The sequence below is a fragment of the Blennius ocellaris genome, assembly GCF_963422515.1.
Source record: "Blennius ocellaris genome assembly, chromosome: 8".
NCBI classification, from domain to species: domain Eukaryota; kingdom Metazoa; phylum Chordata; class Actinopteri; order Blenniiformes; family Blenniidae; genus Blennius; species Blennius ocellaris.
Genome location: NC_137657.1, coordinates 17375626 through 17400305, shown reverse-complemented (window position 1 = coordinate 17400305; position 24680 = coordinate 17375626). Strand labels below are relative to the sequence as shown.

Sequence of the window (24680 nt, the reverse complement as noted above, 5' to 3'; positions counted from 1 at the left end):
TCATGAATAAAGCATCTTGTTTATGTAGACAACAAGACTGAAGTTTTATACACGGATACAACGTAACCACAGGAATTTATATTTACAAAATGAACAAATTGCACTACATAAATGCAGTATGAAGACACAACCGTTTAATAGTATTCAGTCAATAGTGAAAAATGTTTTTGAAAAGTTTTGCCAAAAATACAAATGATCAATCTAAATACAAACACACAGGCAAACTGTACACTGGCATATTTCAATATATTGGTAGTAATATATTTTTTGGGAAGATGATAGAACTGCAAAAGCAGAATTTCTTGTTTCCAACTTTGCATTAACAGCGGGACAATAAATATATGTAAAAATGTTCTTTTAATTAGGTTTAACAGTCCGAGCCTCCACTAATACTAATCAAACTCTATGGGATTTGTGATGGAACAGAGCTATCACTTAGAATGTGAAGTACAAATATCACTAGTCACTACTCACTAGTAATACCACGTTTATCAAGTCATTTCTCAAATGGTTTCTTTTATAAAAGAGCAAAGACACAAGTCACACATCAACACGTGGAGAAGGAAATTGTTCAGAATAGAAAATATGAGTGAGATGGACAACCACTGCCTGTCCAAGAGGTCTCAGTGCACAATAAATGAAATACATACTTTGATATACAATGAATACATTAGCCTGAAATCAGATAACACAGAAATGACAATCAGAATGAAAATGAGTCTGAACATTATTATGGGATTTATAGGGTTCTGAGTTCAGAGGATCTCCAGGTAGATGGCTGTGTCTGCATCTGCCACAGCAGCATTCTGATCCTCTCTTGTGCCGTTGACTCCCAGATCAGCTTGTCTGTCCATTCCTCCAACTTCTCGACCTCTTCTTCTCTCCCCGCCTCTTCTGCCCATTGGACGCATCTGGAAATTACACCACATGTCGTTCATTCTCAGTTACAGGAAGTAGATATTTAAAAAGAAGATGGTTATATTTGTCAAATTAATCAATTACCTGCTTAGTATGGACAAAAAGAGGAGTACAGTTCTGGTATACAAGCTGGTAGCTGCCATTGGTGTAAATATGAGTCACTTCTGTGCAGTTGATGTAAAGGGGCATCCTGTCCTGATAAATCCCCACTCCCTCAGGGTAAACAACAGGGTGTCTATTCAGGATGTGTCTGAAAGGAGAAAATCAGGTCTGTAATACTCAAGTTTAGCTTTTATGATACACTTCAAATAAACTTTTAGTAGATTTGCTCCACTTACTTTTTCGATCTTATTCGGCAGCAATAAAGAAGAAGAGACAGAAGTGATATGACCAGGCAGATGGCTATGACAGGCAGAATCAACCACAGAAGAGGGGCTGTTTCTGCACATGGACAGCAACAACAACAGTGGGTCAGCATTTATTAGTGACACTTTCACATATTGGCAGTACCTGCTTGTACTTTGTGTAAAACCTGTACAAGCAACATAAACTCATGAAGCCAAGAAAAAAAAAAAACCCTGAAGCCTTTTCTTATACACCCTTCAGCTTGCTCTCTTCTACTTGTGTTTTTAAGCTGCAGGTAAGTTGCAGAGATGTTCAGCACCAGCATTGCTTCAGAATGAATAAACAAGTAAATACATGAGGGGGGGGGGGGGGGGAAATGCATTGCTTTGAACACACCTTCTCCTCCCGGCAGCAAAACCAATGAGTCGTTTCCCACAGCGTTGAAAGCAAAACAAATCACCCTCTGAGGTTTGTCCATGCGGCCCCACAAAGTCACCGTTAGCAGGTTGGGCTCTGATGTCACAGACATGTTGTAATCCTGAGGCGGAACAGTCCCATTGACACTCCAGGTTACAGCAGGTTTGGGATTGGAGTCGACCGAGCAGCTGCAGAGCAGCTTTGAATCCTCCACAGTGCAAGTCGAGGAGAGCTGGAGGATAGCTGGCTTATCTGCAGGAGGGGGGGAGAGTATGTTTACACATCCTGTCACATCCTTCAGGCTCTTGATACTACACTTTTGATTTGTAATTGTGCTTCACTGTTATTTATTTGCTCAAGCAGACTCTCATATGATGTATAATTGGGATTTTGAATAAGCTTATAATTTGCTGACATTTCAAAGCATAAGGACCAACTGATGAATAAAATGATGGGTTATGTTTCACATTGGGGAAAACTGCTTTAACACTTTTATACTGAGAGCTGAATGAGAAGTTGGTACTCTAAAGTGTGAAACTTTGCACAAAGGCTGGAAACAGGGGAAAAACAGCGAGAAGTAAACTTGACTCTGAACCTGTACAAAGTGGTAATCTGCTTACTACCACCTCTGAAGCTCACTTATTAACATATTTTGGTAATTAGTATGTTTTTATGGGTTTGATATATATTTATATATATCTTTTTTATACCCCCACCAGTAAATCCCTGAAGTTTCTGCAGGCTCTCTGGCAAGTTCAGATAACTGCAAGTCGTAGCTCCATATTTATACAGAATGCGGGTTGTATATCTTCTCCGTAAGATAATATTAATTTCCCTCCAAGCTTTTCTTCTACAGCCATTCCACTATCACACTTTTTCCCTTTCTACATTTAGGAGCAATTTAGGTGAGCATTAGTTATTTACCTTTTCACATTAATGCGATTGATCTTCAGGTTGGGTCACTACACTGCAATATTGCAGTTGAGTGAGGTTACATATGACATTTTGACCAAATCCAAACAAATAAAATCCAAAACAAAACGAAAACCTCAACCAACAGAAGGCAGTAAAACACTTTTAAAACAATAAAATACGTGTAAAAAAAAAATAAAATACATGTATGGAATGCAAATTTAAGTATTCCAATTGAAGAAGGTGAAGAGGAAGATTTACATTGCATGTTTAGAGTTGTGGGACTTGACTCTCCACGACCAATCAGGTTCTGAGCTGAGCAGCGGACCCTCATGTCTCGAGTCACATTGAACACACGGATCGTGTGCGTTCGTTGGTGGAGGTGCACAGTGTGGCCGTGTTGCGTATAGGACCAGCGGTACTCTGTCACTGGAGGATCAGCTTTACATGAGCACGATAGCAAGGCACTGCCTCCCTCATGCACAGTCAAAGTCTGCACCTGCACCTTCACATCTTTTGGTGAGACTAAAAGCAGAAACGGAAGAAGAGAATTAAGTGTACAGTGAATCCAAACACACAAAGGTGCAACTGGAATTTGTGCTTACATGTAATGTGAAGATCCCTTGTTGTTGTTAGAGGTTTGGCTCCTGGGTAATCAACCTCACATTTGAGCCTGGGCTTCACCTGGTGTGAGACAGTGAATGACAGAGAAGCCAGTAACGTCAGCCTATGGGGGTCTGGGTGGAGGGTCTGCAGTTCTCCGGGCTCTGTGCTGTTCAGCAGACTTCCTCTTTCCCACCTCCACCGCAGGGTCGGAGGCCTGGAGGGGCAGTGAAAGCTGACAGAGCAGTTCAGAGTGACCAGCTGTCCCTCTGTGGCAGACAGCATGCCGCTGACCACAGGCGCCTCGGGGGTGGCTATAAGTGAGGAAAAATGTCCATTATTCCACCATTAGTTTAATTCTAGATAATATTAATCTAGAATTTCTTTCAAATTCCTATACAAGCATAGGTACACACTTGTAACACTTTATATTCCTGATTGTTTCTAAAAACTTTTTACATTTGTAATTTTCTTTTTATTTACTGACATTTACTCCTGTTCATTATTATGTTTTAATTTCTATGGTTAGCATGACAAGGTCCCGATAACCTCAAATACTCCTTCGGAAGGAGTCAGAAGTAGAGAAAAATTATCTTTGTACTAAGTTACTGTATATATTTATTGTTTAGAAGAAATCAGGTAGAACACGTTTTCTGCCACTTACCAGTAACATCCAGATTGACATTTCTTGGCTTTCCCCAGAGCAAGTCGTCTCCTGTCTTCAGAGCAATCTCAAAAACCTGAGGGTCATGCTGCGTGATCCTTTCTATCTTCACTGAGCAGTCACCATCTGCGATTCTTCCGAAGAGGAATGTCCGGCCTTGGAAATCGCGGCTCACTTGATCTCGGTCTTGGCTGTTAAAAGCAGTGCTTCGGAGGGGAAAAAGATGGCCACCACCTCTGAACCTCAACCGCACATCCACTCTTTGTTTCCTCCCTTTAAGAGGATGAGGTGTGAAGGAGCAGGGAATCACCACACAAGAGCCCGCCAGAGCTTGAACACGGTCAGGGACTGAGGGTACAGGAGTCACAGCCTGTACCATCCTCCAAAAAGCTGCTGGTGAGAGGTGCAACAGAAAACACAGAACAAACAGGGTCAAAAGTCACATTGCAGTTGAGTAGTAGGATTGCAAAGAACTGGAATGATTTTCAATTATTTGGGAATGACTTCCTAAACAGGTCATCAGTCAAATGATGAGACACGCATGCTCATAATTACACCTGTGGGTAATTTAAAGTCAACAATTGCCAATCTCAGACACGTGTTTTGAACCGTGGGAGCTCACTCTAATACCAATGAAAATCAATACATTCACAACCTGTAAACATTTCACACATGAAAGATCTCCAAACCTGATTTCGAGCAACATTAATCTCATTTTGAGGGAAGAGAGCTAACCACTACTATGCAGTCCCTACAAGTATACAGAAAGTCCAATTGATTTTTTTCTTACAAAAAAAAATCTGCAACTGCTTAGATATCTTACAATGTTGCAAAAATGTAATGACAAAGAACAAATTTTAAATAACATGAGGTTTGTACTCCAGCTTGTGGCTACCCAGTATCCCAATGCGTAACATGACACAGGAAAATTTCGCAACAGGGGTATAATTAGAAAAGGGAAGAGGAAAACTGCAATTTTATCCTGAGAAGTACCCTAAGACAGTGATCTTATATACTGTCTGAATGGGTAAATAATGCAATATACAAAAAGTAGCGCCTTTGCATAGTTAGTTGTATTATATTTTTAATAAAGCAATATTTCACATTCACCAGTGTGAATTCCTGCAGGTTACACAGACAAAAATGTCTATATTTTCAAAGTTGCAATTTTCATGATTTGATGGTTTCAGGCACATCGAGTTGTTACACAAGTGAGGATTAAATCCCTACAAAAAGCAAAGCTCTTGCATTAACAATTCGCTGAATTACTTACCAAAAATCACAGCACAGGAAAGAAAGATAGTGTCCACATGCATGACTGCAACCCTGCTCTGGCAGCACAGACAGGGAAGGATGACCAGAGGAGCAAAGAGGGGGAAGTGGGATTGTTTCGTCGTGCTACTGGGGCCATGACTTCACTTTGATGCCTCCTGTCAAACTTTTATTCACCTTTGTCATTCACATTTTGTATATTCTTTCATTTCAGCGAGTTGAGCTCACCAGTGCCGTTTTACAATTGGGGAATGATCAATTTCCAAACTCAAACATTACAGTTAATTGCTCAGTTGCTGAATTTAACAATTGCTTGCAGAGGAAAGAAAGACCTCAGCAAGTAGCACTGAGACAGCACATGACACTGAGTGAGTCATGCTCATGTTGTTAGCCATTTCCTCAAAGACTGCAAAAACCAAATGTGCTTGTATCTAATTTCCAGGGACAAAAACTTGAACGAGAGAAAAAAGAATATAGAACAAGTTCCCCATAAAGTTTAATATTTAACTAATTTGATTGTCACTGGTTTATTGCTATGCTGGCAATAACACATCTATCAAAGTGAATAGGTCATGAATGTCGCAAGTATGCAAGGTAAGGAAAACAAATATCAATATTGTCAAAAATCTTCACAACATAAAAGATTTACCAATTTTAAATTTATAATTTTTAGATTTCTGAGTAAACAATATACACAATTATATAAGCATGACTACTAATAAACATCATATTTTTATGGCACACTTTTGTAGCACTTGGTGATAGAGCGCATGTTTCTGTGAGATCAAACAAAAGCAAGTAATCAAAACCAGGGTGGAGACATGAGTTGAACTTTGCACTCATTGACAGATGGTTTAGATTGCTCTCTGCACCGTCCTTTTCCTAACTTAAAAGAGAATGAGCGCAGTGTTCGCGCCACTCCTCAAGTCAATCGCAACACCACAGGAGACTGAAACTCTCTAGGATCATACCAATCGACAGTATCTTCTTGAGGTATGCACTTGAATTACTTTTGATCGTGTGTGTGTGTGTGTGTGTGTGTGTGTGTGTGTGTGTGTGTGTGTGTGTGTGTGTGTGTGTGTGTGTGTGTGTGTGTGCGTGTGTGTGTGTGTGCGTGTGTGTGTGTGTGTGTGTGTGTGTGTGTGTGTGTGTGTGTGTGTGTGTGCGTGTGTGTGTGCGTGCGTGCGTGCGTGCATGCGTGCGTACATGTGCCAGAATGCTGCAAAGTGCCCTTATGTATTTGTCCTATGAGACCATCTTCTATTTGTTTGATTTCTCTGGAAATTCCAGCTGCTCTTGCAGAAGCCATGAGGTCAGCTCAGCAGCTTCTTCACTCTCAGAGAGATGTACTGCTGAACTGGACATGTGATCATCCTGCACCCTTGCTGCGTTGGCTATGTGATGCTGAAGTGCTTTCCTCCACCTGCTACTTGTCTCTATTGGAGAAGTCGCCTTCTAATGCTGTGGCCCAGGCTCTGGAGACAGTCTGTACCAGTGAGGAGAACAGCAAAAAGTTCCTGCTGGTGCTGACGGAAGTTCAGGATTATTACTGCAGAGACCTGCAGGACTGGGTGGAGAAACACTGCAGGAATGGTATCATCAGTACGCCACATGATGCACCTGTTAAAGTTGAAGGTAAGGTAACTCAATGATGTCTTCAACTTTCTGTTCACTTTCACATTCAAGCAGTGTTAATAGGCAACAAATGCAGTATTTGGCTTGATAATATTTGGCTTTACCAATGCCTCCTTAATATTGACCTATACCAGTTGTTTTAATAGTATGGGAAGATGAGCCCCAACTTTCCACAGCGCTTGAAGCATATTTCTTTCCAAGTGATTAGTTGGCTGAAATGTCTTAATGTTTTTCAAAATATACAAAAGTATTGTTAATAATAGCTGTTTGGAGCCACGGGTAATAAAAAGTATAAATCTTCATGTGAGAATTTTAAGTGTTAATAAAGCAATTATCAGTTTTACCCACCACTTTGTATCATTTCTTCATAAACATTAAACTTAAAAATAATGTGGAGAAAAATCCTCCTTCTGACCAAAGAAATCTGTTGGTTTAAAAAGCTGTGAAACAATAATTGTAGAGATCATAAATTTGAGTGAAGCAGACAAAACAAGCCAAGACAAGAGTAGAAGTGGCTGGTGTGACTTTGACAGGGAGACAGATGGAGCATCCAAGTCAAACTGGCAGGAATCTTGATTGAAGATGCTACTTGCACACTATTTCCAGAGAGCAAGGCACCTTGATGGTACACAGCTGCACAAAATGATGGAAAGGAGGCTTACAAACATAAACCTGATTAAGTCATGAAAAAAGAATGCCTTCAGTAAGATTTATCTGATGTGGTTCAGAATGCTCCACTGCAGTCAGTCAGCCGACGTTTTCTCTTGATAAGGTATCGCAGCTTATGTAATATAATGTAAACTGGAAACACTTTTATCATAAGTATTCATTCATAAAAAAAATGACAAATGTCAGTCTCACTGTCATATTTAGCAAAAACTTGGAAAAAAACCAATTGAAATCATCCATTGTCTAATTTATAATTTCTGTATGAATTCTTTGAAATCTACAGAGAAGAAATCTAAAAGCACCATTGCAAAACTGTTCAAAGGGAAAAGCAAAGGATTCTCCCCAGTGGTTGACATTAAAGGTATGAATTTAGCAGTCTGATAAACTCAATTTACAAGAGGATTTATCATTTCTGATCTGTATTTTTTTTTTTTAATTATGATCTTTACTTGACTAGTATACTGAGTTTACTGACATTGGAACTGAAGAGCTGAACTCGAGCTGATCTTGTGATTTTCATATTGCAGCTAAAGATGGAATAATATCTAACAAGAGCCTAAAGTCCAAAATCAGAGGTACGTCAAGAGAACAGGGGTACTTCATGTATTTGATTGATCTTTTTACTTGTCATTCCAATGTCTCCATCTTTTGTTCCAGTTTCCATTTCTGCTCATAAAACGACCCTCCTGAAACGCACAGAGCAGTTGAAGTGTTACTCAGAGGGCAGCGCAGAGGCTTCAAACTCTGCTTCTCACATTGAGATCCGCTACACCGACCTTTTCGTGACAGAAGATAATGACTGTGTCAACAACAGCCAACACGAATACTTTGACTTAGCGAGCAGGAGAGCTCGCATTTACGTCCACCAGGCCTGCCAGCGCATCCGACCATGCCATCTCCTAAGTCCTCAAGGAACATCGGGACGGCCCCCTAAAAGGGTTAAGGTGAAAGGCATTGCAGGGATAGGAAAGAGTGTGGCCATGCAGAGACTGGTTTATGAGTGGGCTATTGGAAAGAACATGCGTGAATTCACCTGCATATTCGACCTGCGCTTCAGAGAGCTCAATCTGATAGACACGCCGCTGAGCTTACTGGATCTGCTCGAAGAACGATTTCGGTATCTGAAGGAAGCGCTGCCTGATCTTTTGGCTTCACCAAAAACTTTGCTTTTCATCTTGGATGGCTTGGATGAGTTCAGATTCCCCTTGGACTGGAACAGCCGGGGCAAAAATGTTGACGTGGGTTCAAAGGTGCCAGTGTCAGAGCTGATGGTGGCTTTGATCAAAGGAAATCTCCTTCCAGAAGCGTCAGTCATTCTCACAACAAGGCCTTCCACTGAGGCTCCCAAGCATTTCTTCCAGAGATGTTGTGTGGTTCTTGGCTTCGAGGAAGACCAGGTGAAGGAATACACCACAAAATTCTACAATGACAACAAAGTTTCTGCAAAGGTCTACGAATACATTGTGAACAACGACAACATCTTTGTTCTGTCCTTCATCCCACTATATTGCTACATCATATGCACTGCCATGGCCGAGTTCTTCAATTCATCAACTCAAAATGTTAGTGACTTAAAGTCTCTTGAGTTAAACCCTCCCAAAACAGTTAGCGAGGTGTACTTCTGCTACTTGTTCACTGCCGTGAAGCACCATGCGCTGAAGGGGAGTGCAGGAAGAACCACACCTAAATCGGAGGTTCTTGCTCTGGCCAAGCAACAGCTGACAAACCTGGGAAAACTGGCTTACCAAAACCTCCTACAGAAGAAGATCATGTTCAGCAGAGAGGATCTGAAGCACTACGGTGTTACCCCTGCTGATATTCAGAGCACTTTTCTCTGTCACATCCTCCAGCCGCTCAAAGAAGAGACAGAGATGTTTTCTTTCTTTCACTTGACGGTCCAAGAGCATCTCGCTGCCCTGTACTGTGCCATCAACCTCTTCAGTCAAGAGGACATAATGCAGGCCCTGGACTTGTGGTGCTTTGGAATACATCCGCCGTCCTCCACAGTTGCACCTCTGCAAAACAAAGACCTCAACATGGACAAGCTGGAGAGCCTCCAGATGTTCACACGCTTCTTCATGGGAATGCTGCGAGCTCAGCTTGAAGGTCAGCTGGAAGGTCTCATTGATCCAACTATGAAACGAGGGGAAGGAATCCCCGTCAGGCTGGGTCTGTGGTTTCAAAACCAATTCAAGGGAAGAAAACTGGAAAACCAAACGGCATTGAATCTTCTCCACTGCTTGATGGAGTTCCACATGAAGGAAACCACCAGCATTGCTGCACCTGAGATCAAGACACTTAACCTCTTCAAGATGAAGCTGAGTGTTGTTGACTGTGCAGCCATGCACTACGTGTTGCAGTTTTCGCCACACAGTCTGCAGGAGCTAAATGTGGGTTACTCCAACATTGGAAACAGAGGACTCAACAGGCTGAGACCAATATTACATCGCTGTGAATCTCTCTAGTGAGTAGATCATTTGACACTGCACTCGTGTAAAAAACAATGTAATAAAAGCAAGTTTGAATACATATAATCGACGTATAAATCAACTAATCGCCTTTTTTGCATTTGTCTTGTCCTTTTTGTTTTACAGTCTGAGATACAACTGCCTGGATAGGCAAGCAGCAATTCTGGAATCTGCAGTTCTGAAATCAAAAGAATGCCAAGTAAAGAAGCTCTAGTAAGTCAACACAGACTGTTTATCAAAGCTACCTTTTAAAATCATTATTCAAATCTTAAAGTTGACATGAAAGATTCCTGGTAAATACATGCGTATCACAAAAAGGAAATTATTCAGCATAAAGATCTTAATGCATTTATGAATCAGTGAATATTTATTAGGGCATAAGGCTGCTATTGCAGGAGACCTACTGTCTAACTGCGCTAATCTTAGTAGCAATAATTCATAAATGTACAATGTTTTCATAAACTGGTAAATTAAAAATGTGATTAATGCCTAATCAATTCAGTAATATGGGGCCCAAGTGTTTCAGGATACCCTGCTTCACATTAGTTTGACATCACAAGTGTTCCACTTGTGTGCAGCATGTGTGGCAATAACCTGGGTCCAGAGGGTGTTTTGGAGCTGTGGAACGCTCTGGAACACAACACCACTGTGGAGGAACTCTATCTGGACATTACCGGCATCACAGAGAGAGGAACAGAAAACATTGTCAACAGCCTCAGCAAAAACGCTTCTCTGAGGACGCTGACGTAAGATGAAAAAAACCCCCACTTCTCTGACACTGCCATCTATTGAAAGTTAAAGATGATTTCATTTTCTTTGTCATTTGACTTTGAGAGGGTTATCCAATGAGCTCCTATACTCCTGATTTACTGTAACCTGATGTTCCTCCTTTCTCAGCATCGTTGGGAATGACATCGGAGAGGTGGGGAGGAGGAGGCTCAGGGAGCTTGAGAGACGCCGGCCGGGTCTCAGGATCATTGCAAACTTTGTGGATGACCTTGGTTTGCTACAGGCCTACCTGGACTGGGTGGAGGAGATCCGGGCAGACAGAGACCAGATGGACTCAGTGAAGAATGCAGACGCCCTGCAGTCGGTGCTTAACGGGCTCCGGGTGGCAGGAGTGGAGAAAGCCGAAAATGCAGAGAAGGCCAAAGAGCTCCAGACAAAGATTGAGGAGTTACTGAAGCACTCCACAGACCTGATTGGAAAGAAATAGCCATTTTGTATCAGCTGCATGGGAGAGTAAAAAACTAAATCCTGCTTCGTCAAAAAAATCAGGACATAGTCAAAGCATTTGGCATACATATTTCCATTCAATTTCAAAGTATTGCATGTATACTAATTTTGAGAACAGATGAAATACTGCATTTATCAATGAGCCAACAATGACTGCACAAAAGAAAATATTATATTTGCTTACATCATTTAACATAAAATCACACCTATAGGAGCTTTGACATGCAAAAAAGGAAAATTATAGTGACTGTGTTTTATAGCTTTAAACTTATACAAGCATATTAAATCATAGGGCAAACAGAGTGACAGACAACCACACACACTCACATTCCCACTGAGGAGCAATTTAGTGTCACTGATGAAGCATCACAACGTGCATGTTTTTGGACTGTGGGAGGAAACCAGAGTCCCCACAGTACTCCCGCACGCACACACACACACACACACACACACACACACACACACACACACACACACACACACACACACACACACACACACACACACACACACACACACACACACACACACACACACACACACACACACACACACACACACACACACACACACACACACACACACACACATAAGAGATCATGAGAATGTTATCACATTGGTATTGCTGTGAGTTTCTCATTTCGAAGTCATTTCTCAAAAGCTTCTCCAAAGTCTCTGAAGAATCTGCCTTCTTTAAAGACGTTGCAGAAATGTAGGTAACCACATCTACAGCGCAACAAACATCAACATAAAATTCTATTGTGAGAGTTATTGAATTTGTTTATCGTACTGATATTTATAATATTTAATTGCCATCACCCAAATGACCTGCTCCAACTATCCATCCACCGTCTTGTGTTTTATCCACTTCGGGGTCAAGGGGAAAGGGAGTTTGCGTTAATCTGGGTAATCAACTCTAAAAGGTCAGGGTGAGGGTTCATCACAGAGAACCAAGCTCAGGGATTTTCGGCTCATCATTTCACTTCACGTGCATGTCTGTGGGAAAGAAAACCCTTGCATGCAGAAGAAGACCATGGAAACGCCACACAGAAAGTCCAGGCCTGAATCCATGAGGTTCTCACTATGAGGCAAGAGCGTTCACTACTGCCCCATCATGTAGGCACTCTGCAACACAGGTTAAAGTTTAAAGTTGTTTTACTGGCTTTTATACTTTGACAGATCTGTCCTGTTTGCCACAATATTGGTCTCCTCCTTTACATTTCTTAAATATGTGAGTAGGAACTATAGAAGAGTGCTAATGATTTAAATAATTACTATCATTATTATCATCATCATTTATCATGCATGTGTACAAATTTCAAAATGGAAATGGTAGATCAACAAACACAAAAACAATGATAAAAAAAAAAAAACTGCATCATAAAAACTCAAATATGTTTAAGACTTGTTTCTGGGGACTCTGCAGTCTGTGCTGCCCCCGGGTATCCTGGAAGTAAAATCCACAGGGGAGGTAAGACGAGTTATCATGCAGTTTCATGATGGGGAGCCTTGCTTAGGATACACCAGTGGGTGAGGAGACAGATTTTGAATTGGAGTTTCAAAGGCAATCCATGACTGCTGTGATCGAGTTGTATTTCTTTCTTGAGCCATATTCTTGCATGAGTTTCTACCTTCAGTACCTATTGAAAAATAGAGATATAGCAAAGCCTTTGTCTCCACTAAACCTGTGCAGTCTGGAATTTGGGAGAAATCTATACATTATCAAAAAGTAATAGTTATTCACCATGTTCCCCGTTCATCCTCTGTGACTCTCTGCACTGGAGTGAAAGAGGAAACCTGAATGTGATGAGCTCTGGGCTCCTTTGTTGGGGGAAAAAAAAGCCTTTATGAATTATTCTTCTCACCATCAAATGGCATAAACTCGAATATGCTGCCACCCAGTGTCATTTTATCTATACTACAGCCAAACGTCTTCCAAACCAGGTATGGGCAACTGATGGCCTGTGGATGACATGAGGCCTCCATCCCCATTCTGTGCAGATCGTACCAACGGCACTCAAAATTGAAAAATGTTACATCCATCATTAGCTTCAGATGTTATGAGAACGAAGTCTTTTGAAGCAGATTTGAACCTCCTTCCGGGTGTAAATAATTTATAATGACAGTAAAAAAACAAATAAAATATATATGACCATTTTCATATAATTGTGTTCACATCCATGATTTCCCAATCTCTGAAAACACTTGCATTGTTTATTACTGCATCTGCTTTTACCATGTTTTAAATAGAGATGCTAATTGTCTCAGTCTTTTAACGAGAAGCTGTTGGTTACTGTGGTGAAAGCAGTTTCCTCAACTGGCTCATTAGACATTTTGTTTGCAGATGATATAATGAGATAATCTATCTGTTCTATAATTTTGCTTATTTTTCCATTTCACAACATTTGAAAAACTCAAAATGTTTGACACATCTAAGAAGACAATGTGCAGATGTCTGTGATTGTTATTTGACTTGTGGATATGCATGTAAATTTCACTCGATACATATTATGTGCTGTGTATTATAATTAATTAATGTTTTACATTCAAAAACAAGCATTGTTGCTTGTCCTTCAGGGAAATTAGCTATGGAAAACTTTAAAGAAAATCCCGGTCAATCCTGTGTACTGTGGCCTGTAATTGCAATCATATATATTCCACCTTTATTCCACCCTTTTTATTTTACAACTAAGTTAAATTTGCATTTACTATAATGATGCAATCACATTTTTAACGTTCTGAAAATAGTGTTTTTCACATTGTTTAAATAAACAGATGAAGTAATTTACTGATACTTTTTTTAATAAAATGAAGTCTCTTCAAGAGTGTTGGAGGTGACTGAATTGCCTATGGGTGTCAATGATTACTGTCTTTCTGTGTTTGTCCTGTAATGGACAGTGCGGGTATAGAGGATGCTTAGAATAAAAATTTCTATGGTTATATTTTGTCAAGAAAAGACAACAATAATTCCAAACAGTGAATCTTGAACAGCAGCTCACTTTATGTTTGCAGAGATGATGGAATTTCACCCTCAGTTACAGCAGAGTGTGAAGTTAAGCAGAATTTACAAAAAGGAATAGAGTTTCTCTTTCAGAGTCTTTTCTCGGTTCAAGCTGACTGCTTTAAGCAAGCTCAGCAAGTTTTCTGTTTCAGACTGAATAGAATGGGGGGGGGGGGGGGGGGGATTACATTGTGGGTAAAAAGGTGGACTTTAAGCACTGCAAAAGATTAGTGGGCCATCACAGACACACACAGACAGCAGGTTTTTTTTCTGCCGAGGTAAGACATCTATTGCATCCACTGAACTTATTTTTTGTGAACTATTAGACTTTATCAGCTTCAACTGAAAACATTAAAACAACCTAACATTTTGTGGGGAACATATCAAAACAAGTCTATGGGAGCAGCATTATGCATTCGCTTTGTTATAATGCAATGTATTGGTAGAAATCTTTGTTGTCTCACTGAAGGAATGTTTTGACAGCTGCTGCATTTCAGAAATACAAAATATAAAGGTGACTTACTTTATGGCCATGGATGTTTTCTGCATGGGGACTGCACATCTCCTTGGATTGCTTGCACTGTTGTCTGGTAAGAACACAGAACTTCTTATAAAGGACTGTACCAAGAAAGTACAAGTACAACAAAAGCTGCATAAATATAATTTTCACTCACAAAATATATTGAAGCATTTGTTAACTAATATTAAATTTTAACTCTGTAGTAGTGTTGTGAAAAGTACTACCAGGCATGTATTATTATTATTATTATTATTATTATTAATATTATTATTAATAATAATAATAACAACAATAATAATAATAATAATAATAATAATAATGGGCAGCATTTGTGGGTGTGTGTGTGTATGTATATATATATATAAAAAGCATAAAACTTTCTTAGAATATGAAGTGCTCACCCTAATGAATCTAAAACTTTATCTTATACCTGAAACTCTATTCAAACCATTTCTATTCAGTTTATCCATCCATCATCTGCTTTACCAATCCTAGCTTGGCAAGGGTATTAGGACTGATTCTAACTAAAGTCGAAGGCAAGCCACATCCAGTCCATCAGATTTCAAACACATAAAGGCAATCATTTACAATTTAGCGTGAGAAATTAACCTCAAATTCAGGTCTCGGTACTGTGGGAGGAAAACCCACATAAGCACAGGCAGAATATTAAGCAGTGTCATCTCATTGCACTTTCCTTGAACAAGAACAGGTGACAGCAGAGAAGCATGCAATGTTTTCTCATTTATTTCAACAACTGAACACAGAGCTGAATATATACTGATATGAATGATTAATATGATCAACTCCCTCCTCTAATTTCATGAATATATCTCAGTTGTCGTGCAGGTGAGAAGTTGGAACATCAGTACACCGACAACAGTAACTGCAGTGGAGGGGAGCTGCGTGGTGGTCCCATGTCAGACACAACCTCACTCCAGGGTCATCTGGTATAAATACCATAAAATAAATTATCCTGTGGTGTGTGATGGACTGAGTCCTCGTGCAATGGCATACCAGTTCAGAGGACGCACCTCAGTTTTGGGTAAAGCAGCAGAGGGAAACTGTTCGCTACTGATTGAACGTGTGAGCAGAAATGACCACCTGATACAAGTCTACGTGTGGATCGACCCAGAGTCGGAAACAAGTCAGAAATTTCATGAACAAACTGTGACCATCCTTGTTAGTAAGTAGATTGTGATCAAATTCAATCTAACTCATGCAAACACTGCAATAGATTAAACAATGAAACAGAACATATATGATCTTCCTGAAGCTTCTGCAGTTAAATGAAAAGCTTCACATTTTATTATTCCAACTGTTGCTCATGTATACTTGAAGCGACAATGATGGTTAAACATTTCAATTGCTAAATTTTTCATTCATGTAATATAAAGCGTTCAAATAACTTCATAGCTATTCAGAGAAGTAACAGCTTTTTGTAATCAACAACTCATTTTGATTAGATTGCACAACAAATGAGTGCAAAAACGTGATAACTGCAGATAAAAAATAAAAAATACATATGAAATGTACATTTATTTTCTCTTTATTTTGATTCCTAGAGAGAAATACTCCAAGTATCTCTGTTCAGAGTCAAATAGTGGAAGGGAAGACATTCCTGGCTAACTGCACCATAAAATACTCCTGCTCTCATTCACCTCCATCCCTTCACTGGCAAACAAGCCAGGTTCTGCAAAACTCCACTGAAAAGGTTTTCAATGGGAGTCTGTGGGAGGGATGGCTGTTTATGGAGATGCTGCGCGGAGTAGCAACATACGACATGCACAACAGCAAAATGAGATGCTCTGCACAGTTCAAGTCCTACACCAAGCACAGTCAACAAATGACACTCAGCATATTATGTAAGTAAAGTTGTCCATCACACAAAGACATGCATCCCTTGTATTCAAAGTGGTTTACTTAACAGTATGAACTTCTCCTATCTTCAGATAAACCTGTCGGTGTGACTGTGGTGCAGGAAGATGACGCCGTGAAGGAGGGTGGAGACGTCAGTGTGAAGTGTTCTGCTGACAGTAACCCAGAGCCAAACACATACTCATGGCTCCAAAGACACAGGGGCCAGATTAACAAATTAAATTCCACTCAAAGAAGAATCACCCTCTACAGCATCACAAAAGACACTTCACTTTCATGCACCGCCAGTAACAATGTTGGAGCGGGGCAATCTGAGTGGCTGGATCTGGATGTTCAGTGTAAAACTTGTTTTGTTTCCTTAACTGTACAAAAACTTGCAATTTTGCTAGATAGGAATTGAAGATTAAAAGATTAGTTGTATGGTAAAATAGAAAAAAACCAAAACTCATTTAGGTTTTTTTGAGAGATGATGCCAGTACACATCTCACATTTCCACGCCATACTGGAAGAAAAATATACCTACATTTTTGGAAAATACTCAACTATATGTGGAAGAAAGTACTTTGTACCGTGTGTTAGAAAACACTTACAGGAACAGCTCTTGGTTTAAAGCACGCATCGTGAGCTTCACTAACCATCAAATCATTTAGGGTTGAAATATTACTTAAAGTTTTCTGGAATTTCCCCAGTGTTCCTAATTTGCATATTTGGCCATGTTCATGTAATCATAATGGGAATGTTATGAGAGGAATAATGTAAGAGGAATAAAAAAAAATCAATAAATCACACAATCTTAATATGTCTGACAGGTTCAGACATATTAAGAATTACTGACAGGTTCAGGTTTAGCAATTTGTTTATTTGTATTCTCTCTCAAAACTTGCTAAGTGGTGACAAAGCCACTACGTTGGCAACACTGTATCATTACAGTGGCTCTACTTTGTACTTACAAAACATTTTTTGAATATGAATCCAGTCTTTGATCTTGTACAATGCTCTATGAAATCAATTCATTTTACAATTACAATAATTGTGGGGGACTGACACCGTACAACTCCAAAACCTTAAGTGTTGAACTCTTTTCTTGATTGCGTTCCACCCTTTAGACCTTATATTGCATCCTGTGTTTCATCTCTGTAGACGCTCCATTGATCCTACCCGAGACCTCCTGCAGTCAGGTGGGAGGAGTTCTGAGGTGTGTCTGCCAGGCTGCAGCGTCTCCTTCTGCCTCCTTAAACTGGGTGATTGATGGGAATTACACGCTCCCTTCCTCATTGATTTCTAAATCTGCGAAAAAGAAACATTCCATCAGTGAAGAAATAAGCATCCCAGCAAAAATCCTGACTAATGTATCCTGCACAGCCTGGAATTCATTCGGTAATGACACCAAATGGATTTCTATTGCAAACTCATCAAATACATGTAAGTTATACTCTTGCTGGTTCACAGTTTTTTCTTTATATTTCATTCAGTATTGTAATGATACGTTCTCTTTGTGTTACTACAGTATCTTTGCCAATTTGGTTGATGATTATAGGAATCGCTTTGCTATTAGGATGTGCAATGTTCATTAACAGAAAATATCCAAGAAAAAGGTTGGTTGACTGAATTTTTTTTGCTAATTGCAATTCCCATTTCTTTATTTGAAGATTAAAAAAAAAAATTTGCCCAACAGTTTATAAGATATTTAAAATATTTGTTTTATTCAAAGCTCAGATCCTGAGATTGCTGTCCAAGATGAAGGGGAAGAGAGTTACGAAAATCTTCCAAGGTGAAGAAATCAATTTAATTCTTAGTCACAGCACAAATATAACATTCATAGTGATAGAAAGACATTTCATTAACCTGATTTTTGTCTCCTTGATAAGACCCACACAAAAAATATAACCTATAGCTTCAAAATCTCACATGACTTGACAATTCATTTTCTACATCATGTGAATTATTGTCAAAAGATAATCAATGATCATAGTGATAATGATAAGCTTCAGATTTCATCCCATAAAATGCATCTACATTAAATAAAGATAAATGCGAGCATTTGACTAATGCTGTACGTGCATTGTGTGTCACAATTTGTTCCACATTTTCAGAGACATTTTCAAAAACGCTTAAGGTTTAAGTTACTGTGACAGATGTCAATGAAAAAGCTCTTCCAATAATGGGTTAAAATCCAGACCAAATAATATGTCTGTAAGTATTTACATGAGATGACATAATGCATTGACTGTTTGATAAAGTCTTCTGTTTACCTGCAAATAGGGTCCGCAATGAAGCCACACAATCAGGCCTCCAAGGACCAAAGGGAAACCCTCAGGAGGAGAGACTTTCCTCTGTGTATGAAAACGAGTTCGGAAAATGAGAGTTAATGCAATAAGCAACAGAACAACAAAATAGTCAGCCAAAGAGGAGCTGAGCTACTGCCGATGGCAAAGGTGCAGTAAATGTCATTTAGTAATTGACACACCAGTTCATTTGTTCATCCGTCCATCCATTTTTGTGCTTTCTCAAACATTTTAACTATTAATATTGTCATTTTCCATACAACATATGTGATGTCAACAGCCAAACACACAGCTATCATTTGCAAAGATGTTCACATTTTAGTACCGTATTTTATTTTCATTTCGTTGAAAACGGAGTTATCAGCATAAGCCGAAAAAGGACTCAAATCTTTCCTGATGATTTAGCCCAATTAAATAGTGGCGAGTTGCCAATGGAAACTAAACAGAAAGACAAACAAGGACGAAAGTGAAAAGCTAAAGAAGAGACAGCTGACAACGAGTGAGAATTTAACACGCTGATCACATGCAGGAAGTGAAGACGTGAGGAACAAAGAGACAAAAATACAGGCACAGAAGAAGTAAAAAAGACAGGAACTTGACATGACTATGCCGTGACTAAGTTATAAAAAGAGATAAGACGACCTCATATTGTGAGACATAGAGGCAACAGAAAAGTAACATTATATTTTTTGAACAGCTGGCCCCTGAATACAGAACAGGAGGGATACCAAAGAGAACGTCACAGCTGTGACAGTGACATTGTGAACCGACAGAGGTCAATGCTTGTTTACAATTTACGGTCACAGAGCAAGCAAACAAACAAAAATAGATATGTGACGATGCTTCTCTGCACCTAAATCAAAAGAATAGTCTTCGAAATGACGACATTTCCTCTTTAACGATGGCTTCGTGTTCTTCATGGGCTTTCGGTAGGAGAGTTACTTTCCTTAAATGCAGAGTCATGGTCTGATGAAATGAAAATCTAATTATCAGGTTGAGAATAGATTCATGTTGATAGCTTGTGGGAGGAGGTACTTCCTTAATAAACACAGGATAAAAGTCAACATCAGTTGTTGTTTTGCATTTTGGTTAATATTAAAGTTAGAGTATGACTCGCTTCAGGGACACAACATTTTATATCAGCTCATCTTTGACCTCATAAGTTGTCTTTGATGAGAGGGACAGAAAGGAGGATTGGTTGTGTTTAAGCCTCAAGAGTTGCTTCACTTGTGCTGCTTGGTAAGTCAATTTTCCTTTTTATATCATAATACTAAACTTTGAAAAATATAGGTCTGATTTAAACGTGAAATTTGACTGCAGCTTGTTTTGATACTTGATTTGTAATGTAACTGGTTCATTGAAGACACAGAAATGCAAAGATAGGTGAGGGGTTATTAATGTCTACACCATAGCAGGTTAACATTTTAAGATGAATATCAACGCTTCTTTAAAATGCATCATTGTGGATGTTTTGTATATTTCTGATGTCAAACCCACATGTCAGATAATTATTGGTACCCGGTTTACGTTTTGTTCCCTTAATGGTTTGATAGGGACTTTTAGATCACAATTGTTTGCAGGTTCTCCCTGTGCTTGCTTGAGTTTTCTGATGGATTGTCCACAGTGTAGTCTTCCTTGATTCTTAGGCTGACTCCCATTGAATATGATAAAGCAGCATAGTGGATGAAGATATTCTTTAAAGTAACCTCTGTTTCTTAGATGTACACTTTATGTCATGCAGATGTCAAAGGCACAAATATTGAAAATCTGTTCCCTCCAACTGTTGGTGCCACATGTCAATGTCAAACATTCATTTTGATTCATGTCTGTTGTTTCTTTCAGTCCAGGTCCGACATGGAGCCATTCATAAAGTCTGAGATCATTCTGGCAGTTTCAATTGTTTCCTTCCTGATTGGTTTCCCTGCCAATCTCCTGGCTCTCTACGCCTTCAGTTCAAAGATCTACTCCAAACCACTTCCAATAGACATCCTGCTACTCAATCTGACCGTCTCCGACCTGCTCTTCTTGGTCATCCTCCCTCTCAAGATGCATGAAGCTGCTTCCAGCATGGAGTGGACTCTGCCAAAGATCATGTGCTCCTTCACCTCCTTCATTTTTTTCTGTTCGATCTACACCAGCACGTTGCTTCTAGCGGCAGCCAGCGTGGTCCGCTACATTGCAGTCGGGCACCCCGTCTCCTACCACCAGCTGCAGAAATCTGTGTACGCGGTGGTTGTCAGCATTGTAATTTGGCTGACCTCTGCAGCACACTGCAGCATCACATTCATCACCGAACACCACCCATCCCTGTCCAGCAAAAACTCAAGTAGATGCTATGAAGACTTCACTGAAAAGCAGCTGGAGGTCCTTCTACCAGTGCGTTTGGAGATCTTCTTTGTGCTTTCCCTTTTACCTCTAGCAATTTGCATTTACTGCAACATGCACTGCATCATAATTCTGTTCAGCCGCCCCAGGATATCCAAAATGCAGAAACAGAAGGCCATCGGCATGGCACTGGGAACCCTTGCGGTCTTCCTCGTTTGTGTTTTGCCATTTAACTTGTCTCATTTATGGGGTTACGCACAGGGTAAGAGCCCATGGTGGAGGTGTTATACTTTGCTGCTTTGCACTTTCAACACATGCATTGATCCTATAACCTTTTACTGTTCTTCCTCCGCCTTTCGCTGCATGATTGGAAAGTTCATTCTCAAAAGATTTGGACACTCAGTTTCACAACAGCAAAGGCCGTGCACGAGCTCTGGCTGAGTGTAAAACATGGTGTTAATATTGTAAATGCATAGCAAGCTTCAGCATTGCTGTTTTTCTGCAAATAAGGTTAGAAATTGTATATGTACATATTCAATTGTACGTTGAGAGAAAAAATAAATTAATCTTTGAAATGCATTTACATGTTTAATGTAATTCTGTTTTCCACTCCAAAACCACTTCTGACATTTTTATGACAAAACCACAAGACTTCTTTTTTTTTTTTTAGCACATATGCAAATTTACCATTTTTATTAGTTGCCAGTACGTCATTTATTTTTGCATGTGTACAGATATCCTTTGTGGCTTTTACACATTATTTCCAGTGTAGTTTAACGTGGTCCAGCCACTCTTCTGCACTCGTGCATTCTGTAGGCACACATGTAGAATATACCTGCAAAGAAAAGGAATGTTCACAGTTAACAGGGCGTACGGTGTAATCACACCATCTCAGTTTCCTATAGAGACGTCAAGAAAAGGAGATTGCTTTTCAGAACAAACCACTAGACAAAATGATCAGAGACCAGATTTGAAAACAGAACAGCCTGGTTAAATGTGTAGAATGAGAATTCAAAGTACTTTTGTTGACTTATAAGCTTGATACATTTATGATACAAGTGTGTTTATGAACCAACCTGCAAAGAAAGTCATGAGCAGTGCCACCCAGCCTAGTATGTAGGACCAAGAGAAACGCCAGTCACCAAACCGCTTGCCCAGGAAATTCACCGTCACCCCGGTGTAAATGGCCATTGCAAGAAGTACAAAAAGAGCTGGTGTGATAAACAGAAAAGGACACGTAAGTTCATATCTCAAAGAACAAAAGTAATTCCATATGAAATTTCTTTAACTTGGTTTCTGTGTAAGCTCTGGTGAGCTTGTCATCTAAGGTAAATTCTATAAATGTTTGGTTTTGATACCAAAAGATTTTGAGGAGTGCCAGAGAGCGCCGAGCTGTAGCAGCATAAACAATCGGGGGATCAGGTCAGGGACATGCCTTTTCCAACATTACTTTTTTTTTTGTTCCATTACTGTCATGGCTTCTTTCCAAAAATTACAAGTGGAGACCATTCAAAACTATGACAGTTGCAAACTATGCAAGACTTAACAAATTTGTAAATGAATTTTCTGTTGATGTCCCAATGAACATGTACAGTTATTTAATGCAATGAAATATTAGAAAGTGTAATGTGGAGTCAAAAAAAAAACAAAAAGTGCATTGCTTGCCCACTATATCTATGACTCACTTGAAACAAAGAACATGATTCCAGCTGCAAATGAGCGGTTGAATCTCTCGAAAGCCGAGAAGTGGGCAAATGAGAGGATTCCTGCAATGATGCCAGCAAAGCAAGACATGGCGGACAGGATCATGAAGGCACGAGTGGCGTTCCAGTAGGCTGAGGACAAATAAGACAAGAGACATGGAGAGAGTACTATGAATATATGTGCAGGAAGCTGCTCAATAGAGAGATAGAAGATTACAAAACTGTGATTTGGTAGATGGACTCTGTCATTTAAAGATTTAATGATACTGAATGGCTTTTACAATGTCTAATTTATCACATGGCACTAATGTTATGATTTATTATTATTGTATATATTGGATTTCAGAGATGAAAGGCTTACATGTACTCAACACAAGTGGAACAATTTTAAATAAAATGAACATCACGCTTCTTTATGCTTAACTAAATAAAGTTTTTGGGGAAATGTTCATTGTGGTTAAACATATACGCATAATGCCTTCCTGAAACTTCCCCTGCATAGGTTGAGGAAGTGGGGTTAATACAGCCTCACAGGTTAATGTGACTCATTCTTTTTTGTACTGAGTGAAGTCAGCAGTCATGTAGGAGTTTAAAGCCAAGGCAAAACAAGTTGACACAAAGTGTCTTGATTATTAACACCTTTAAAATGATGCTGCCCAGACATCTAAATCATGTTCCCAATATATAAATATGAATATTAACTATGTTACATATAGCCATGCAAATTCAAGAGATGGATCCTGATGTGTTTCATGATCTTGGTTACTTTTTCTTCTCACACCACCTTGAGATTTGGTAGAGTTTGGGATTAAACCAAACCAAGTCTCCAACTATTTCCTACTTAATCTGATGTTCATATTATTGCATTCATTAGTTTAGAACTGTATCCTATTGTAATGATCTGATGATAATTCAATTTGGCCAGCAGACATTCATAAAAGTGAAAACTACGCTGTGATTTTAAACAAAGTTCAGCTTGAAAGTATAAGATTGAAATGTTTGTCCACCTCTTGTAAACTACCAATCTACACGTGCCTAAGGTCAAGATCAACATTTAATTTAACGTCATTCAGACCCGTTTTATTATGTCAGGTTCAGCAAGTTACAGATTTTCAGAAACTGCCAATATGCCATAGTCAGTGCTGTTTCAAAGAATAGATTAGACTTGTTAGACACTCGTCATGATAATGGGACTTATAATTGACAGTGTAACATTAGATGCAAGCTACACTTCGTCATTTTATTTGCGCCTCTTTCTATTAGTTATATTAAGAAATTGTTGTCACACCTCCAAAGTCTGGGTTAATATTAGGTCTTAAATAATACAGTGCTTTGTGTGCTGATTTTGACCGGATACAATAAAAGACACTGTGGCACTGCTGCCAATTTCTAGTTCTAAAGGACATCTTCATGCTCCAGGTAGATGTGTCCCGACTTACCGATGCTATCAGTCTGCATGTAGCACTTTCCAGACATGCAGTATCTCCACAGGCCCTGATGGGCGAAGCTGCCAGACAGACGGTACTGCATCCAGTAGTCCGTGGCTGTGGAGACCACCAGCAGGATGTTCCCCACAATGGCACAAAACAGGCCCCCTCCCATGAAGCTGTACATCATGAGTGACACTATGATGGTGGTGAAGGCTTTATGCACTGTGTGAAAAGAGAAGATAGGAGTCAGTCCTGCTCGTGAGCTCATAACGTGATGGATATTGAATCAGTAGGACATCAACTAAAGAGACGGAGAGAGCTCGACAAACTTTGCTAACAGTCGAGTCAGTCAACAGTGATATTAGAGGTGTTGTCATGATTAAAAAGAGATGACAGTAGGTC

The 24680-nt window shown here is 39.5% G+C and overlaps 4 protein-coding genes across 4 annotated transcripts; 2 read left to right on the top strand and 2 right to left on the bottom strand.

The window, feature by feature from the left end:
* Positions 1–755: 755 nt before the first annotated feature.
* LOC308133214 (sialic acid-binding Ig-like lectin 5) lies at positions 756–5903 on the bottom strand (the record flags this gene model as incomplete). Its single annotated transcript, XM_080500515.1, has 9 exons — positions 756–911; positions 1003–1168; positions 1257–1359; positions 1660–1932; positions 2854–3117; positions 3198–3509; positions 3860–4252; positions 5133–5257; positions 5887–5903. The coding sequence occupies 9 exons, from the start codon at positions 5901–5903 to the stop codon at positions 756–758; spliced, it is 1809 nt and encodes a 602-aa protein (XP_080356641.1).
* Positions 5904–6438: 535 nt separating this feature from the next.
* Positions 6439–11119, top strand: LOC308133213 (NLR family CARD domain-containing protein 3-like; the record flags this gene model as incomplete). Its single annotated transcript, XM_080500514.1, has 7 exons — positions 6439–6766; positions 7719–7796; positions 7963–8010; positions 8093–9899; positions 10030–10116; positions 10482–10649; positions 10801–11119. The coding sequence occupies 7 exons, from the start codon at positions 6439–6441 to the stop codon at positions 11117–11119; spliced, it is 2835 nt and encodes a 944-aa protein (XP_080356640.1).
* Positions 11120–20674: 9555 nt separating this feature from the next.
* On the top strand, positions 20675–21586 carry LOC308133212 (free fatty acid receptor 2; the record flags this gene model as incomplete). The annotated part of the gene is made up of 1 exon (XM_080500513.1): positions 20675–21586. The coding sequence occupies one exon, from the start codon at positions 20675–20677 to the stop codon at positions 21584–21586; it is 912 nt and encodes a 303-aa protein (XP_080356639.1).
* A 332-nt stretch (positions 21587–21918) lies between these two features.
* Positions 21919–24465, bottom strand: lim2.5 (lens intrinsic membrane protein 2.5; the record flags this gene model as incomplete). The annotated part of the gene is made up of 4 exons (XM_080501530.1): positions 21919–21980; positions 22222–22356; positions 22831–22980; positions 24288–24465. The coding sequence occupies 4 exons, from the start codon at positions 24463–24465 to the stop codon at positions 21919–21921; spliced, it is 525 nt and encodes a 174-aa protein (XP_080357656.1).
* Between the last annotated feature and the right edge of the window lie 215 nt (positions 24466–24680).